The 18,460-nt window shown below is 35.1% G+C and overlaps 4 protein-coding genes and 1 long non-coding RNA gene across 14 annotated transcripts; 3 read left to right on the forward strand and 2 right to left on the reverse strand.

Moving 5' to 3' along the window:
- Nucleotides 1-1,000: 1,000 nt before the first annotated feature.
- On the forward strand, nt 1,001-6,330 carry LOC111791427 (uncharacterized). 6 transcript variants are annotated; one of them, XM_023672758.2, is made up of 10 exons: nt 1,001-1,294; nt 1,939-2,064; nt 2,860-2,947; nt 3,417-3,502; nt 3,577-3,792; nt 4,656-4,840; nt 5,099-5,257; nt 5,371-5,456; nt 5,561-5,615; nt 5,819-5,959. In XM_023672758.2, the coding sequence occupies exons 1-9, from the start codon at nt 1,028-1,030 to the stop codon at nt 5,575-5,577; spliced, it is 1,230 nt and encodes a 409-aa protein (XP_023528526.1). In that variant the 5' UTR covers nt 1,001-1,027; the 3' UTR covers nt 5,578-5,615; nt 5,819-5,959. The 6 variants fall into 6 exon arrangements, with proteins under 6 accessions (XP_023528526.1, XP_023528524.1, XP_086978363.1 ...); XM_023672756.2 differs by having other exon boundaries at nt 1,002-1,294; nt 5,371-5,451; nt 5,819-6,330; XM_087122237.1 differs by having other exon boundaries at nt 1,004-1,294; nt 1,866-2,064; nt 5,371-5,451; nt 5,819-6,330.
- On the forward strand, nt 6,009-9,686 carry LOC111791246 (RNA-binding protein csdA). 2 transcript variants are annotated; one of them, XM_087122242.1, is made up of 3 exons: nt 6,009-6,143; nt 8,412-8,782; nt 9,293-9,686. In XM_087122242.1, the coding sequence occupies exons 2-3, from the start codon at nt 8,421-8,423 to the stop codon at nt 9,366-9,368; spliced, it is 438 nt and encodes a 145-aa protein (XP_086978368.1). In that variant the 5' UTR covers nt 6,009-6,143; nt 8,412-8,420; the 3' UTR covers nt 9,369-9,686. The 2 variants fall into 2 exon arrangements, with proteins under 2 accessions (XP_086978368.1, XP_023528279.1); XM_023672511.2 differs by lacking the exon at nt 6,009-6,143 and adding an exon at nt 8,176-8,330.
- A 572-nt stretch (nt 9,687-10,258) lies between these two features.
- On the reverse strand, nt 10,259-14,072 carry LOC111791072 (aspartate-glutamate racemase family). Of its 4 annotated transcripts, XM_023672266.2 has the most exons (5): nt 13,840-14,072; nt 13,596-13,679; nt 12,780-13,506; nt 12,400-12,673; nt 10,587-10,885 (listed from the first exon to the last, which is right to left on the reverse strand). In XM_023672266.2, exons 3-4 carry the CDS (start codon nt 13,491-13,493, stop codon nt 12,401-12,403), a joined length of 987 nt encoding a protein of 328 aa, XP_023528034.1. In that variant the 5' UTR covers nt 13,494-13,506; nt 13,596-13,679; nt 13,840-14,072; the 3' UTR covers nt 10,587-10,885; nt 12,400. The 4 variants fall into 4 exon arrangements, 3 of the variants coding, with proteins under 3 accessions (XP_023528034.1, XP_086978367.1, XP_023528030.1); XR_015420309.1 differs by adding an exon at nt 10,259-10,473 and having other exon boundaries at nt 10,653-10,885; nt 12,780-14,072; XM_087122241.1 differs by having other exon boundaries at nt 13,596-14,072.
- Nucleotides 14,073-14,931: 859 nt separating this feature from the next.
- LOC147793285 (uncharacterized) lies at nt 14,932-16,333 on the reverse strand. The gene is made up of 2 exons (XR_015420503.1): nt 15,315-16,333; nt 14,932-15,217 (listed from the first exon to the last, which is right to left on the reverse strand). It is a non-coding gene; the product is annotated as an uncharacterized LOC147793285 (long non-coding RNA).
- Nucleotides 16,333-17,830, forward strand: LOC111791446 (putative F-box protein At3g23260). Its single transcript, XM_023672797.2, has 2 exons — nt 16,333-17,457; nt 17,634-17,830. Exon 1 carries the CDS (start codon nt 16,337-16,339, stop codon nt 17,453-17,455), a length of 1,119 nt encoding a protein of 372 aa, XP_023528565.1. The 5' UTR covers nt 16,333-16,336; the 3' UTR covers nt 17,456-17,457; nt 17,634-17,830.
- The last annotated feature ends 630 nt before the right edge of the window (nt 17,831-18,460 follow it).

Raw genomic sequence — 18,460 nt, forward strand, 5'->3', positions numbered from 1 at the left:
TTGTCTTTATATTTAATTTTTTAAATATATAGTCTGGTAACAATTTAGTTTCTATACGCCATAAACTACAAAATATATATATATATATATATATATATATATATATATATATATATATATATATATATATATTATGGTCTAATTTAAATTATTCTCGTGTTTAGTTTTTTATTTTTTGCATCATTTATTTACAATTTGTTTACCGTAAATAAAATTTTTCTTTAACTCTGTAGTAGACGCGTTTTAAAATTGAGGGTAACTCGAAACGAGGTGAATTGTGATATCCCATGTTGATTGGAGAGGTGGAAACTTTTTCGTTATAAGGGGGAACTTTTTCCTAACGTGTTTGAAAAGATGTGGAAATCTTTTCCATTCCTTTTAAATATTAATATTTGTGAGTGGTATTCAGCTATTAGAGTTTTAATTTTGAATACTTTTAACTGTAAATTTTTATATTAATAATGGACTAAATTAATTAAATACGGTCCTTAAAATGTTTTTAAAATTAAAAAAACACATCATAAAATTATTAATATTTTATTTAAAAAATGTTTTGAACCTTAAAAAAATTAAAAATACATTTTAACATTCTTCTGAAAAATTAAAAAATATTATTATTACGAGTAATATATTTAAAAAATATTTATAAATTTTTTTGAAAAATTAAAAAATATTATTATTACGAGTAATATATTTAAAAAATATTTATAAATTTTTTTTTTTCATATAGGTGGTAATAAATTTTTTGAATTTTATTTTTATAAAGTGGTTAGAATTTCATGAATATTTTTTTAAAAAAATATAATATAAACGAAATAATAATCTTAAAATTTTAAAAATATTATCGAAATTATTTTGATATTTTTTTTTATTTTTTTAAAGAAAATATAAAGTTGAGTAATATTTTTATTAATTTACCAATTATGGTCTTATTTTTTCTTAATATATATATATATATATTTAAATATAAGAATATTAAGGATACGTGTACAAATCGCATAGTCATCAATCAGATATCATCAATTATATGCACGATCGTATAGTATTGCTGCTCGATCTGCTGCTCAAGGTCCGAATCATCGGCAGTGACTTTGTTGAAAGTTGGAAATCCTTCGGAAACTCTCTTTTCCTTCATTCATTTTCTACAGAGAGTTTCCGAATTCATAGAAACGGTGATCGAAAAATGTCTCTGACGAGCGTTAAGATGTCCGAAGATGTTTGGTTTACTTGCCTCACTCATGCATTGTCCACGGAGACTGAAGAAATCATGGGACTTCTCCTTGGCGATATTGAGGTCACTCTCTAGATTTCCACTCTGCAATTTACTATCCCCTATTTTAAAGGTTTTCCGAGTTTGTTTGAGCCCATTCTCCTTCATTTTGCATAATCTGCTATGGCTTCTGCTTTAATTTTGTTTTCTTGGTGTATATTTGTTGGCTTGGTTGCTTGTCTTGGATGTTTATTTGAACATAGGTTTCATTGGTTGCTTTATGTTGGTTTGCTTATTTTCTCTTGTTTTTGTGCACCTTTGTCTCAGTTAATTGATTCCTTGGTCATTTTGAAAAATTCAGGGTGAGGAATGGTATTTGTAGTGCTACCTGTAGAGTCTTCCGACTCCAAATGATGTTTGTTAGAAATGGACTTGGGTTCTTTTTCACAAGAGGTCGTGTGAATTTGTTATGTTAAGTACTGTTCTAGCTCTTGTTAGACCGTCTATATGAATTATGGTTCATTGGCTAACATAGTATAGAGATATTCATTTTACAATTTCTCTCTAGAGTTTGAGAATTTTTGTTTTTTTGTTTTTTCGTTTTTTCATGGCTGATTCTTTATGCTTTAAGCCATTTTCATGACTTTTCTTTCAGGGTGGTATGTTTTTCTTTTTAAAAGGTAGTTGTTATTTCGGTTCTGCGTCTTCCTGACCACGAAATCTTGCAGCATTCAGAAAATGGTAGTGTAACTGCACTAATTTGGGGAGCATCGCCTCAGACGCGGTCTGACAGAAGGAAGGACCGCGTGGAGACTCATCCTGAACAATTGGCTGCTGCATCAGCCCAGGCTGAGATATCCTTCGCTTCTTTTATCTTTATGAAATTCTTCATCTTCTAGACATTATCCTATTCTTCTCAGTTCATGTTGATGCATCCTCTGTAGTGCATCTTCTTTTACTTTATCATTTAAATCCATTATTTGTCAATGGTCTTGACAAATGAAAATATTTATACTATGAGCCCCAGGGAGTGGCCCCATTGGCTTAGGCCTGCGGTCTCTGAGTAACACCTGTCTAAAGACCATCTATTCAAATTTTCGGGTGAGTTTAATAAAGAAAACCTTTGATGTCTCTAGAGTCTAGGCCACCTTAGGGTGGCTACAAACTTTGAGAAAAACAATTACTATGATGAAGAATGTTTTTGTATGGTATGTGTTTAAATTATTCGGGATCTATCAAAGTGGAAAATAGGAAAGAAAAAAGTTCTATTGAACAATCAGTTTCCTAGTTTAATATAGTTTTTTTATTGGTTATAAGAGGAATAGAGGAGGTTGTTCTATGGGGCCTTGTTAAATTTTATGAGTGATCGAATTTCATTGTGTTCTCTACTTTTGAGAGTAGAAAATGGTAGAAACTGATTTTTAATACCAGTGCTAGCTTTGTGAAGCAGTTTAACGTAAGTAGGTTAACTATGCAAATTTCTGTAGGACTTTCAAAGATGAGTAGTTTGTTACTTGTTTTTTTTTTAAAAAAAAAAAAATCAAAATCTGAATGAATCTTTTGGTTATTTGTTCTTCCACTAGTGATTAAATCTATATGAAGTTATTTTTCTTTTTTTCAATATTGTTATATACTTAATTTTATAGAACAGAATGACAGCAATGACTGGGAGAACAACAAGAGTTATTGGGTGGTACCATTCACATCCTCATATTACAGTGCTTCCTTCACATGTTGGTTAGTATTGACTTGTCTATGATGTCTAATTGTAACCCATCTTCGATGAGTTGGTTTTCCATCTCCATCTGCTTTCCTATGTTTCAGGCTTTCTTTTGGTGCTAGGGTGCTTAAGAGTAGAACACTGAAAATTTTGTTTTGAACTTGTTTGTTCTGATGATTGTAATAATTAAAAAAGTAGACCTGAAAATTTCGTTAGTGCAGTTTCTTTTTCCTCTTCATATTCCTTCTGAAAACTAACATTTCATAAGAGTTGGCGGATATCTCTATGTTATATGAGATGCTAATCGACCTTTCATGTCAGAGTTTGGGTCCATTGCCCCCAATCTTGTACATTATGGCTTTGCTACAACTTTGGCTTAGGAGTTTCCTTATTTTTATGTATTAGAAGATGTTATTTTTTTTTATTTTTTTTTGCTCTTCTCAATCAAAGAAAAGAAATTTTCAATCATGAAAATCTTACTTGCAGATGTTCGAACTCAGGGGACATATCAGCTCCTTGATTCTGGGTTTATTGGGCTGATATTTTCCTGCTTTAGTGAAGATGCAAATAAGGTTTGAATAGTTGTATTGCTTTGGAGAATTATCTTTTGCATGTTTGCTAAACATATTTAGTTGGGAAATATCAGGTTGGAAGAATTCAAGTTATTGCTTTTCAGTCCTCGGATGGGAAGCAAAATCACCAATCAAGACCTATTTCTTTGTCTCCTGTATATCGAAATTCAGTGATTGATGTTGAATCTTCATTGAGTTCCTCTGAAAACGTATCAGCAAATGTGGGCTATGGACCAAGGGAGAGTCCTGAACAGGATACTGGTGATTCAATGATTGCCGGAACTCTTAAGGTACAAGTACAACATATATTCATTACAAAGATACCTGAATCTGGATGTTGTCATTCATATAGCCTGCTTAAGTTGAATGATGAGCAGAAGGCTCTGCCAAAGCGTCAATTTTCTGTCACACATGATATTGTAGATAGCATTGTTTGTTTATGGGGAAACACATTTGACTCTTAAGACATTTTGAAAACTTTAATTGGGTACTTGATGAGTTGTGCCCTGGTTTAGAGTTTGAAAACTTACACTGAATAACAATAACTTACTATACTCTTGATGAGTCTCATATTCAGGTACATACCTGGTTGAATTCTCCCTTTCTATCTTTTCTCTGCTCTGATTGGGGGTAAAGCTGGACATCCCAGAATTTTGTATTCATGTATGTAGACAAATCTCGTCAATCAATCTCTACCGATTCGTTTTCATGCCAATTGGTAAACTAATTCTGCAACTGTGTTTTGCTAAAACTTTTGTTTTACACTCTTGGATCACGGATGAGATGCTCTTGCAAATAATATAGCGTACTCATGTTCTGTGAATAAGATTTAACTCCTTCAATTCCAATTACCATGCACCTTGTTGTATCTGGAAAACGTTGGTCCAACTCTACGAAAAAAAATGGGATGATATCACCATCGTAATGTGACATTTTTTAGTTGAATGTTTCTCTGCCATCACATGGAGTACTACTGATTAATTGAAGTTACTTGGTTACTGTTTGTCACCAAGGAGACATCTAAACAAGTTCTCCACAGATAATATATAACAATTCGGTTCTGCGAGTTCAATTTTGTTAAACTTTTTGAAGTGCTGCGCAGTGAACAATTCCCCATGATTGGTGTGTATGACTTTTTTGACTTTGTCTACAGGGAACTGGACGATCTTCGGAGTTGGGTTATTTCTTTGCTAATGCCGACACCAACTATCAAGGAAAAGAGAAAATCGGAGGAAGCTATCTTACTAAGAATGCAAACAGCGGAATTACTGATATCGATCCAATGGACTTGTCTGAAAGTATGCAAGAAGCAATGCACCGCTCAAATATTGAAATGAGGTATGGGTTATGAAGTGCAGATTTCTAGGTGGTTGCTTGTCATACTGTTATCTAAATAATGGTTTTATCTTGTAATGATTTCTCAACTTAGTTAAGTTATGTAGCTCTGCTTTAATAGGGAGTCCGATGTAGAGATTGTCTTTGTTATTTTGTTCTTCTTTACTGAAGTATCGTTCTTCATCGTCATTTGTTTTCTGGAGCTGGCAGACTCTGACTATGAAGTCTAAATCTTGTGAAATTGTTTTCTTTTGCTTCCAGTGCTGCCACATTCTCAAGGAAGGAGATTCCTCTTCATGTTATGCCAACTGCCTCGCTCATAAAGCTTGATTCACCATTAATGTCTTTTACAGATTTACAGCAGGTTCTGTTTGAAGAGGAGAGATCAGCTTATAACCAAGCCGTCTCGTATAATATGAAGTAAATGGTTCTCTCTTTAGTTAATCCATTGGAGCATAGTTTCCTTGTTTATACAAAATGGTTCTGTAATCTATTTGTTATTGACTCTATTCATTGCCTTTTCTTTCCCATAGGGATGGGAAAGTGCATCCGCTGACATTCATACATCACACATCAACATATCAGGCTTCAATGTGCAAGTTGATTGAATATTGGTTAGGTTCACATGCTGCCTCAACCATTAATTTGGGATCTTTTGTTCTCCGTTTGCCTAAAATGCTCATTGATTGGAATTGTTCTTACTTCCCTTTTCATTGTTTGCAGTGTTAGTCCCGTCATAAGTGCGCTTCAGGACCGCGCAAAAGAGAATGAAATTCGGGTATGAATTGATTCCAAAAACTCCCATCTGCATGGATAGATCCCACGGATTTTATGACATGGACTCGAAGGGGACATTTTCTGCGCATTAGTTTTTTGATCTATTTGCTCCGATGAATTCAAAATGTTACTTCATGATTTGACAAAAGAGTATTAGATAGTTCTAATATGTTCTTGAAGGCTGATGATACTTGTTTAAAACAGTTAGCTTTGCTGGCTGAGGAAGCCAGGAATTTGGAAGTTGAGGCTGCAAAAGCAAACGAGTCAGTCCCAGGATCACCTCACCAAGTTCATGGATCTCGAGCAAGTGCTTCGACAACACCCAGGGACTTATATCCTTCAACTGCATCTGTTGGTGCACGAAGTGCAGGAAGCTCTATTCACCAGAGTAGAAAGGGGTTGTGATGATTCTTGCACCAACAACTTGTTTTCCGAATTCCCGAAAGCCCGTATTATAGCATTTGGGTGCTTTTGTGTGCATAAAAACGATCCGAAGTATAGAAGAGAGGTCAAATGGCATTCATTCAAGGTACCAAAATTTCATCTTCTTGATAATAGATACTGTCTAAAAATGGGTTTTGATCGGGTAGTAGAAGCATGCTGTTGAATCCACTTATATCAGTATGGATAAGTTGCAAATTAACAGCAGTCTAGATGTGTATGCTTTCTGATGACCAAAACGAAGTTTCAGCAGCAATGCAAGAAAATTCATTAAAGTGGTCTCTTTTTTTGCTTACCCTATAGTGTAAAGAATAGGGATTAAATGTGCATCACAATGAACACGTAGTTTTTCTGAAGATGAATGTTAGAAAAGAAGGAAGGGTTTTTGGATGATTAGGCATGTGAGATAAAAACAAAGGAAGATGAAAAGGAAAAGAACACAACTGTAAAGTGAAAGAAATAAGGAAGACTTTAAGATAAAGGAGGTAAAGAAAAGATGAAAATTTTAGTGTCATAGGTTTGTTTGGAAAAGCGGCTAAGATTCCGAAAGATGAAAGGTCTTTTAGCTACATATGTTATTATTCTCTCTCTGTCTCACTCTTATGGATTGGGTACCTCTGATGGATGTATTTAATAGATAGATATAGACGTAGTAGTGGCCAATAACTTGAGAGTAGAGAAGAGGGTTAGAAAAGAAAGGAAGGGAGAGGAGGGAGAGAGAGATTATGGAGGATATATAAATAGTGAGTTGGTGGTGGTGATGCATGGAAGTGATTCCCAAGGAGAATCGAATCAGCCTCACTTTCCTTTTTCTCTTTCTCTTCTTTACAGTTTTTGGCCCTCTCTCACCCTCTTCCCCTTTACCCTTCCCCAAGAGAATGGATGCCACTTCTCTCCCTCTCTCTCCCTCTCTCTCCCTCTCTCTCTGTCTCTCTCTCACACACACACACACACACACATTTCCTCTTTTGGTGTGTGTGAGAGAGAGAGAGTGAGAGAGCCATTTTATGGATGTGGGTGAAGAGGGAAAGAGATTTGATGGGTGTGGGTGAAAAAGAGAGAATACCATAGCTGTGGGTTAAGAAAGAACTAGGGAGGGAGAGAGGGAGAGAGGGAGAGAGAGAGATGTGGGTGAAGAGAGAAAAGAAAAAGAAGAGAGAAAAGCGAAAAGATGGTCAAAATGAAACATCCAAGACTTGGTTATTCATCACAACCCTTTATTGAAACTCACATTTTTTCCTTTTGAATTTTAATTAAATCCTTTCCCCTTTTTTTTCCTCTTTTGAATTTCACTGTTTTCCCCCCCTAATTTCTCTCTAATTAACATTTATGTACTAAATGTTATATTAATATCTAAAGTTCTACTATAATTATATAGAAAAGACCAAATGTATCTTAGTTTATCAATTTAAGTCTTCCTAAAATTTGAGAGGAATGAAGAATTTTGAATATTTTAAAAGGCTTCGACATTGTTCACTTTTTAAACATATTAGCTAAATAAATGTACATTAGGGGAGAATATTCAAATTTGTCTAAAGTTTATGAGATAAAAAAATGGTTTGGTTTTATAAAAGAATAAAAATTGTGATTGAAATAAATCATAATTGTTCATGACATTACATCGGAATATTGTATAATTATTTTTTAATATTGGTCATTGAATTTTCATCTATTTAATTTTTTTTCAAAATATCAGCTATACATAACCTTTGTTGTAAGTTGTGGACATTCCAAATGCCAATTTGAATTCAATTCAAATCATAAAAGGCTAGATTGAGTTAGATTTCATTCTGACAATCGAAAAACATAAAAGGCTAGATTGAGTTAGATTTCCTTAGGTGGAAAATTGAAAAATTCAAAGATTTCACATTATTTTGGTAAGGTACTCAAAAATTGTATTTTGGTAAGGTACTCAAAAATTGAGTTACAACACTACGATACCTTAATTTTATGATTGTTACAAAAATTAAAAATATTTAACGTCTTTTAACTAAGTTTAGTAGTTCATTGTATTCTATAAATATTTATATTTGCATTTTATAAAATTTTAGTTACAATATCTATAGAGAGTTGAGTTGAATCATGAATTGTATTCGAGTTATTTAGCCCAACGGGATTACGTTCTATATATATATATGAAAAGAAGGAAAGAAAAAAAAGGTGAGTTTTTGAGTGGGATTTGGGTGTATTTATACCTTCGTTCCCTTCCCCTCTTTAGCTATTCCATCCCCACTGTTGTTGTTTGATTAAATCAGCCATTTTTGTTGTTCTCAAGGTTCGTGCTCCATCCCTTTTGTTCTCTCTCTATTCTGTGATCCATTTCTTATTTTCCGGTATCTTAATATAAAATTTGCAGACACAGAAGATGAACAGACCCGGAGACTGGAACTGCACCTCCTGCCACCACTTCAACTTCCAGAGGAGGGACATCTGCCAGCGCTGCGGCGACCCCAAGACCGGCGCCGCCGTAAGACCTGGGTCTGGATTCGGGTTCGGCGGGTCGGACGTCAGGCCCGGGGACTGGTACTGCAGCGTAGGGAACTGTGGAGCCCACAATTTCGCAACCCGGTCAAGCTGCTTCAAATGTGGTGCCTTCAAAGACGACATGTCGGCCTTCGACTTCGATCTTCCTCGTCCGACTCCTCGGGGTATATCCCCTTTTGCTTTCTCTACTCCCGCCCGTTCCCCTGCCTCCGCTTGGAAGTCCGGTGACTGGATTTGTGCTAGGTAAGTGGAGATAGTATTTCTCATTTATAAACTCATGATATTCCTCTAAGTTAACCGACGTGAGACTCACTCCCAATAATCTTCAATCATCCTCCCTTTAAACAAAGCACACTATAAACCTTCCCTAAAGTTTCCTTAGGCTTATGAAGCTCTCGAATAGCCTCCCCTTAATCGAGGCTCGACTCCTTTCTCTGAAACCCTCGACATGGCTAAGTTTAGGGCATGACTCTAATACCATGTTAAAAATCACGACTCTTCACAATGGTATGATATTGTCCACTTTGAGCATAAACTCGCTTTGCTTTGGGCTTCCACAAGAGGCCTGGTACCAATGGAAATAGTATTCCTCACTTATAAATTCATGATCTTCCCTAAATTAACTAACGTGGGACTCATGATTCCTAACATATTTATGGTTTATTTTCAATTTTAACTATTTAAAAGATATTCCCAAATCCATTCTTTTAATTAATTAAAGTAAAAAAATAATGATGAATGGTGAAATCACAGGTCAGGATGCAACGAACATAACTTTGCAAGTAGGATGGAGTGCTTCAGATGCAGTGCTCCAAGAGACTCGTACTAACAAAACTAGCCATGTTCGAGTGCAAGGAATTGTTGGGTGTATCACAATCATAAAATTAACATCTTAATTTGGGTACATGTGTTTGTTTGCAGGGTTTAGGGTTCCAAGTGAGAGAATTTCAAAGAGACTTCATTCATAAACTGCACTATCTTTGTTTCTTTTTTTGTCTCTTTGATTTTGATTTTGTTTTTGTAGCCTTTTTTTTTTTCTTTATTGTTAATTTCTGTGATGAAAATTTGAGATAATCTCCAAAAATCAATGTTTGTTATTATATCTCTTAATCCATTCATCTTTAATTATATATTATATTTTAATTATTATTTTTTTCTTTTTATATCGTATTTTGTAATAATTTGTCCAACTAATTAAATTAGCTACTTTACATAAAGGTAGCCCTTTTAATTTGTTGGGGTCCCAAACATTATTCTTTTACCAACCATTTTTTTACCCACTTTGTTTTAAACCGATTTAATTGGATTGAGTTAAATTTTTATTTTTGAATTGGATTGAGTTAAATTTTTATTTTTGAACTAATTCAAAATTTCAAAGTAGTTACAACACCAACAATCTGAACAGAGTTTACAACCAAATCCAATTAGTTATTTTTGGGTTAGGTTTTCTGGTTATTTTTTTATTTATAATTATTTTTTAAAAAAACTTGCTTATCCATCCTACATATTTATAATTATTTTTTTGATATATTATACTCTACCTAGTAAAAAAAACTAAAAAATAAACGATGCATTTAATATAAATTTTTAGATTAAATTATTGGGATGAAATTAAAAAATTTAACTCTATAATTTTAAAAGTTAAAATTTGATTCGAATGATTTAAAACTTCATCCATAATTCATATGATTTGAATCTTTAAATAATAATAATAAAAAAGGCTCAAACACACTATGTATCACAATCAATCTCACAATTTTTAAAACGAGTCGATCAGGAAGAGGTTTCCATACTCTTATAAGAATATTTCATTTGTTTCTCCAACCGATGTGAGATCTTACAATTCACCCTCTTTGAGGGCCAACGTCCTCGCTAGCACATCGTCCATTTGTAACAACTCAAACCCACCACTAGCATACATTATCCGCTTTTACCTGTTACATATCGTCGTTAACCTTATAGTTTTAATACGCGTCTACCAGTTTCCATATTTTTACAAAGAATCAAATCTCAAAATCCTTGTTTACTTTCGCAATAATTTAAAAAATAATCAAAATTTTAAATTTATTTTTATTGAAACAGCAGCCTCAAACATAAATAATATAAAGTTTACCTGGGATATACAATTAAAATAAGGTAGGAACAAATATAGCGCAGTGGATGAAACACTGTTGGAGCTCCTGAATTCAAGTATTTGAGTCAAGATCATTTCCATAAAGTCTTCCAAATTCTCCCCAACGCCTTAAACCAAGAGCACAACACGTCTAGCTCAACCCTGTGGAAGGAACTCAGGAGCAAACCCAATGAACTAAACCAGTTCAATGATTCAGCAACCCCATCCTTCGCCTACAAACAACAACCATCATGTGAGTAGAGCTTATATTTGGTATGTAGATTTGTTTATCTCAATGTGTAACTGTGTTAAATTTTACCCCCAAAACACAGACCAACCTAACATGGATTATACAAACTTTAGTTTTGTAGCTCATTTTTCTGCAGAACCCAACCACAGGTTACACCAGCTTAACACTTTCCAAACCTATATTAATTAGAATCACAAGGCAAACATCCTCTAAAAGACTAGCTATGTAGCTTCTTAGAAGAAAAAAAATGACCCAGGATCGGAAGTTGTGTCGCTTTTTTTTACCTCATGGCATTAGACTCTGTATCCATCTAGTAAAGTGTTGCTATAAACACAGCATAGTGCATATGATATTGCTTAGAAAGAACACAGAACAAAAATCAAAGATGATCAAAATTAAACCATCATAGATTGGCCTTATGCTCTCAGGTATAACAAACAGCTTTTTGAAGGAATGGGTTCGTTCAATTCATGGTGGACCTACCTAGGATTTTTTGCTTTACAAATTTCCTTAGCACTTAAATATCGTAGGGTCATGCGGGTTGTCTCATGAGATTAGAGGTGCCGAGACAAGTTCAAGACACTCACGGATATCAGGAAAAAAAAAAAGAAAAAAAAAAAAGAAGAAAGAAACAAGAGATGACTCCAATTTTGCAGTTCTAGCCGTCATTGTTGCATCCATCCTCCGTTTTACTGGAAAACATTCCCAACTGCACACTTTCGAACTTTTGAGTACTATTATTCTCAACGAACTATTCATAATGGTATATGTCAATCTCAATGTGAGATCCCACATCGATTAGAGAGGGGAACGACATCAATTGGAGTGGGGAACGAGTGCCAGCGAAGACGCTAGGTCCCAAAGGGAGGTAGATTGTAAGATCACACATCAGTTGGGGAGGGGAACGAAACATTCTTTATAAGGGTGTGGAAACCTCTCCCTAGCATTGTGGGGAGACCCGAAAGGGAAAGCCCAAAGAAGACAATATCTGCTACCGGTGGGCTTGGGCTGTTACACTCCGTCCACGGTATTCCAAGAGATTCTAATGAGATGCTGAGAGGATGAAGTGAACAACTATGCATTTTATGAGTTATGATTTCAAAACAAACTTCGATTACAATTTAAACTTACATCTAAATTTTGTTTCAGAAAAATGGAGGAGCCAAAATATCCCTTTCAACTGTAGATAGGGTCATAACCAAGGGTTCATGAATGAATAGTACCATCTAAATGAGAAGTAAACTGCAGGCTGAAACGATAACTAGGGAAAGTACATCACATCACATATCTCTAATTCTATTTGAGCAATGGTCTTCCTTTTGTTATGAAATGAGAGAAAGATCATGTTGGATGAGAAAGCAATTCTACCAGCATTGATCTTGCACGAGATTCATAACTCGAAAAATTTGAAACCATGCAGTAGATTTTAGGCATATTTCCTGATATTATTTTTAGCAGAGTTCAAATGGTTTACAACAAATTGAGATCTTGAAATACCTTATTTCGCACATTGTGCCCAATTGATAGTGGACCTTGCTAATGCGTCCATTGGGTCAATGCATCTCTTAAGAAGGGGATCATCAAGGGGCAAGAGATCCTTTATATCATCAGAGGCAAGGATGACAGAGTTGACAGCCCTCACCAGAAGAACTTGAAGAGCAATTCGTAGTAAATTCCTTGCCCCTTCAATGTCCTTTCTGTTTAGAGCCTCAATTGCAGGAATTACAGTATGTTCCATAGTTGCTTTGTCTGGAAGAACCACCTCAAATCCCTGCATATATACACAAGTATTGTTCCGTTACGGTTAAAAATCGCTCGAAGACAGGAATAAGAGCTTCAAGATCCATGAAGTTCAAAAACAATGAAGAGATGCCTACTTCATTCTGCAGTTTCTCCTGATAATACCCCGCACTTAAAATTGCATTGGTTGCAAGAACACCAATCCGTAATGGGCTCCCAGCTTCAAGTGGCTTCAACTTAGCTTCCTTGAGCTCTCTAGCAACACAATCAGCCATATGAAGGAAGGTAACAGGACACCCTTTTGAAACATCTTCATACCATAAATGAGATATGTGACAAGGCATAACGATGCAACGAGCACCCGACTTCTCGAGAAAATCTCTCTTACTCTTCAAACTCTCTACTAATGGTCCAGAATCCAACCCCAGATCCTCACTCTTGTAGTTGAGAACTTGGTGAGAACTTTTATCAAACACTTGGAGCTCATTACCAAGAGTTGGGTCAGAGCAAAGAACAAAAGGAAGACCAGATTCTCCATCTTTGGTACTCCATTTAACTAATTTTCCCAAGAAGTTTACAGTAGAATTAACAGAAGATCCTCCTAATATACCCACGGTATTTGATTGACTGAGCAAAATACCAGTTGAATCTTTACTCGTTTTCAATACTGATTTGAACCCAGAACCCTTTTTAGATTCTGGAAGATATTCACTTTCATCAGTGTGCAAAAGAGTTGATGGTGGTGGTATAGCCTGAACAGGATTCAACCTCCATCGAAGCTGAATTCTACGAGTCTTTACATAAGCAGATAGACAAGATTGAGTACTTAAAAGCTGGAAAGACATTGTCATTCCTCAAAATCATCTGGGTTTCAACAATGAGAAACCCAGTCAACAATTTCCCATCACAGGAACAGAAAATTCATTATTGGGTCGATTGAATAATGAAATTACCTGCAATATCAGCAATCAAAACAAGGGGAAAACCCATCTCCGGCATTCAAAATGGAGGATCAAGCCCTAAAACAAAACCCCACCCTGTTTCTCTCAACAATCAAAGCAAAGAAGAAGAAAGATCAAGAACAGCAGTGGTAAGAAAAAGAGGAAATACAAAGAATATCCTTGATTTGAGGATATTTGGGAGAAGAAATCATTCAGAAGAGGAGGAAGTGGAAGTGGGAGGAATCTTTGTTCTCACCAGAACAGCATCAATTTCGCATAAATTTAATCAATTGGTCCACTTCTACAACATACTTTCGTGCTTCCAGACAGTATTTATCCGAATTTTGTTGAAGATCTCTGTAGATCGACCATTTTTTTCCACCGGGAAAGAGATGATAAAAGGAACGTGGATCAGGTTTTTGGTGGGTGATCTTAAACCCATAATTTTCAAAACAAAAACATTCTATTTGTATTTTCGAATTTCAGGATTTCTAAAATGACCGTGGTTTATAATTAAAGAACACACTTGTCCATTATATAATAATTTAGGAAATAATCATATATTTATAATTAAGGAATACACTCTCGATTGTATAAACCTTTTGGAAAGTCCAAAACAAAGAGGCGATACACGATAACATCATATCACATCGTATCATAGAGAGTCGTGTTATCACAAATAATATTTAAACCTTTGAACATGAACTTCAAATTAAACAGGATAATATCATAAAAATCAAGTGAATTTCTACTTTTTTAAATATTATAATTAATTTATGAATATAAATTTTGTATAATTATTATTTTTCATTTTTTTTACAATTATTATTTTGCATATCGTGTGATTTATATATTATATTATACATATTTTACCCTTAACAAATGAAATAACGTCGTATACAATATTTATCAAAAAATTTTAATGTAATTATGCAATTTAAATTTTAAATTTTAAAATAAAAATATACTGAACACTTGAAAATGTATAATTAAAAATAAATTTGTCAAAATTAATATTTACCTAAATCTAATTGATTTATTGAACCTAAAAATGTAAAATAAAATTCAAATTGTATCAAACCATCTTTAAATTCTTTCCATTCAAAAAAGTAGATTAAATGAAAATCAATTGATGCTTTTATTATCAATTTAGTTTTGGACTTTAATATATCGATCCAAGTTTTGATATATATGTGTATGTTATATACATATATATAGATCGAATTAGCACCACTTATCACCTTCATATCAACGACAAAATTGAAATCATCTTGAAAAGTGCACAAAATTTGAGACTCGGTATATGGACTTCTTTACCTGTTAGTTTTTGTCAAAGCATGTAAGTTACTAGTAGAAATCGAGCATAGAGCATAATTCATTGAAAAGTGCACAAAATTTGATGGCTATGAGCCACCCATTACATTTTTGCTATTTTTCATCGAGTCTTATCAAACTTAGTAGGATCGTTCTGCTCTGAAGGGAGAAAAAGTAAAAATTCTGTCGTGGATGGTTTCTCTCGATTTCTACCGAGGAAGAGGACCAACATCCTCGTGGTTTAATTAAAACCAATTGAGTTGTGTTCAGATCTACTAGATTCACTGCATTCAAAACACGCCCACCATTGCACTTTGCAGCTTAAAAGACAAAAGCATACTAACAAATCAAGTTCTGGAGATAAGTTCTTGAATTTTAGGGAAAATTACAAATCACAGCTAGAATATACGGACAAACCTTTTTAGCCAAACTGCAAAAGAATCCTATGCAAATTCAAAAAATAAAATATATAATACATTCTTTCTCTTTGGGAGATAAGAATACAAAAGGATAATAATAAAAGGAAATCAGCTCTAGAAGTAAATTCAGTCAAACAAGCCTTTTAAGTGGCGACTATATAATAATAATACCAATCAACAGACGAAACATTGACGAGAGAAAGATAATAGACGGATAATCACAACATCAAGCCTTTAAGTGGCGACTATATAATAATAATACCAATCAATGACAAGAGAAAGATAATAGACGGATAATCACAACATCAACAACATCAACATCAAAACTTATTGTGGTTTCGTGCTAATTTGGTTCTCATCTATTATAAAAAAGACATATCATAAAAAAGACATATCATGTGAGATCCCACCATGGTTGAAGAGGAGAACGAAACATTCTTTATAAGGATGTGGAATCATCTCCCTAGCCGATACGTTTTAAAAATCTTGAAAGGAAGCCCGACAGAAAAAACTCAAAAATGACAATATCTGTTAGCAGTGGGCTTGGATCGTTACATATCATTTAGATACAATAAGAACAGCCTAGCCTAACTGATAAAGATGAGTTAGGCAGTGACTGTATTGACGTGTAAAGAATCAAAAGAAACGAGAAGTAAACTACTCAAAAGGTATGAGGTGGGGCCTGGTTTTGAAGTATTGAAGAAGAAGGTAGCAGAGATATTTTGAGGATGTGCCTATCAAAGACATCCATTTGCCCTTTGGGCTCTGCCAAGGACCAAACTTCTCTAATTTATGCATCAAAAAGCAATCAAATACTTGAGCCAGCAAAGAAACATGTAAACAAATGAGATTCCCATGTGGGTCAGACCATACAGATCATAGTTGATATGGCCACACATTCCAACGCACATATATTATTTCAATAATTCGCCTTGAACGATAGCACTTCAATTATCAGTTGTACTGCATATATACAATTTACTAACCTTTTGATGAAAAAGCTTCACTTTTTCATCAACCATGTGGAGTAGCCTTCCTCTTGATGTTCTTGCCAACATCTTCTCCTTCCTCTCCCCAGACTCCTTGGCACGAGCTAGATCGGCCTGCAGGCATTGGCACGAGTGCGTCGATACTCGCCCCTTGAGCACCAAGCCAATTCTTTCGCAGTATCATCCCTCATGGTTCATCGCCTTGCCTTTGCGAGCACACAAGCTATGTTTTGCTCACAATCCAATTTTTGACAATTGGCATAAGCTCTCACTGGAATTTCTTCCTGATTTAGTCAAACCAATTGCCACAGTTGGTAATCTTCTGCTTTTAAGATCCGTAAGTTCTGTTGTTCTACAATTGATCATATGCAATCCATTCACTAGTCAATTCCGGTATCTTCCAAGGCCGAACATCACTAGGAGTAATCCGGCTGTGGGGGTTGTAATACAAAACACAAGCCAAGATTCTCAGTTTCCAGAATTCGAAGTCTATGTAGCAGGTGGGATGTCAGAGGCACCACAAGGTGGCACCACTTATGAATCAAAGTTGGAAATATATGATTCAAGAAACGACTCATGGAAAATTGTAGGATCACTGCCAGTGGAATTTTCCGTGAGGCTAACAGTCTGGACTCATAATGACAGTGTCTACTCTAATGGGGTTTTGTATTGGATAACCTCTGCAAGGGCATTCAGGGTGATGGGGTTTGAGATTAACTCAAACATTTGCAGGGAATTGCAGGTGCCAATGGCTGACCGACTTGAATTTGCCGCACTTACAAGCCGAAATGGAAGGCTAGCATTAGTTGGTGCCATATGCGGTGAAAACGCCTGCGTTTGGGAGCTTGGAGATAGAGATATGTGGGCAGTGGTTGAGAAGGTGCCAAATGACTTGGGAATAAAACTTCTAGGAGGAAGCAATGGAAGATGGATAAACACCAAGTGCGTAGCAAACAATGAGGTTATGTGCTTGTACAAGGAGCTTGGAAGTGGAATGGTAATTTGGAGAGAAAGAAAAGAGAAGAACAAATGGGAATGGAATTGGATCAATGGATGTTCTTCAATTAGAAGCCAAAGAGTTGATAACTTGCCAATAAAAGGACTGCTTCTTCAACCAAGCCTTGCTCCTTTTGCACCGTACTCAAATTGAATGTGAGTTTTTCAATCCTAACAATAAGAACAGCATAACTACTTTGATTATCATGTAGGAAATGATGGACCAACTTCCATTAATGAACGAATAAAGGGTCAATTACAGTTCACCTACAATATCATAGAAGTAAGAGTTTCTGAAAGGATGGATATCTAACTTGAAAGCATTATGACAGAATCAGAGTACAATTTGGAGCTATATCATCAGGAATGGCCCATGAGGAGAAGGTCAGAATCCACAGAAACTTGAAGAAATTGATGTTGTAAAAATGGCCAAATCACCAACCAATCTATTTTATAACACAATATCATGTCAAGTATGTACACCTTTTTATTCTAAATAAGTAGAATCAGTCAATAACTGCCTCACGAACTGGAATGGCTTGTGAAGAGCTCTGAAAGAAACATTTTCAGAAGACCAAAAAGCAACTATGTTCGGTATTGTACACAGAATCATCCAAGCAATAATTTCTTCAAAACACTTCAAAAAATTTCAGCAGCATCTAGAACTGTCACCAAGATATGAAGCTACAAATGGAACCTATCCTCACACCATAGTCAATTGCCATAAGAAAAAAAAAAACCTAGGGTTCAATCTCAGATCAAGGTAAGGCATGCTATCCAGCGCGGAAAATGCCAAAGGAAGCATTATTTTAACAGCATCTGAGTGGAGGGGGAAGAGCACAGAATTGAAAGATTATTATACCTCAAAGATCGAAATATGCATAAATCAATCAAACAAAACCTCTACAACGGCGAACATAACAAAAGCAATTGCAATAACCCATTAAATAATGATCGGTTTATTCCAAGGGAAGAGAATCCTAGGAGAACAAATCGGCGCAGATTAAGAAAATTCGGCGAGAATTAAAAATTAAGATCAGGGGAACTTAAATCATGGCCTGCGGGAGAGAGAATTCACAGATTAAGCAGAAGAAAGAGGCAATTAGAGTGAAAAAGGACAAACCGAGTAGCTACCAAATTACAAGATCCAATTGCTATG

Source organism: Cucurbita pepo, chromosome 3 (genome assembly GCF_057944985.1).
Source record: "Cucurbita pepo subsp. pepo isolate OVF chromosome 3, ASM5794498v1, whole genome shotgun sequence".
Lineage (NCBI taxonomy): Eukaryota > Viridiplantae > Streptophyta > Magnoliopsida > Cucurbitales > Cucurbitaceae > Cucurbita > Cucurbita pepo.

What these genes read in the sequence shown, in the direction of transcription:
- LOC111791446 (XM_023672797.2), top strand. Translation starts at nt 16,337, where the DNA reads ATGTGGAGTAGCCTTCCTCTTGATGTTCTTGCCAACATCTTCTCCTTC.
- LOC111791072 (XM_023672266.2), bottom strand. Translation starts at nt 13,493, where the DNA reads ATGACAATGTCTTTCCAGCTTTTAAGTACTCAATCTTGTCTATCTGCT. An exon ending in AGGAGAAACTGCAGAATGAA is followed by an intron (nt 12,674 to 12,779) that starts GTAGGCATCTCT and finishes GTATATATGCAG; the next exon opens with GGATTTGAGGTGGTTCTTCC.
- LOC111791246 (XM_087122242.1), top strand. Translation starts at nt 8,421, where the DNA reads ATGAACAGACCCGGAGACTGGAACTGCACCTCCTGCCACCACTTCAAC. An exon ending in GGTGACTGGATTTGTGCTAG is followed by an intron (nt 8,783 to 9,292) that starts GTAAGTGGAGAT and finishes GTGAAATCACAG; the next exon opens with GTCAGGATGCAACGAACATA.
- LOC111791427 (XM_023672756.2), top strand. Translation starts at nt 1,028, where the DNA reads ATGCACGATCGTATAGTATTGCTGCTCGATCTGCTGCTCAAGGTCCGA. An exon ending in CTGCATCAGCCCAGGCTGAG is followed by an intron (nt 2,065 to 2,859) that starts ATATCCTTCGCT and finishes ATTTTATAGAAC; the next exon opens with AGAATGACAGCAATGACTGG. An exon ending in TGATTGCCGGAACTCTTAAG is followed by an intron (nt 3,793 to 4,655) that starts GTACAAGTACAA and finishes CTTTGTCTACAG; the next exon opens with GGAACTGGACGATCTTCGGA.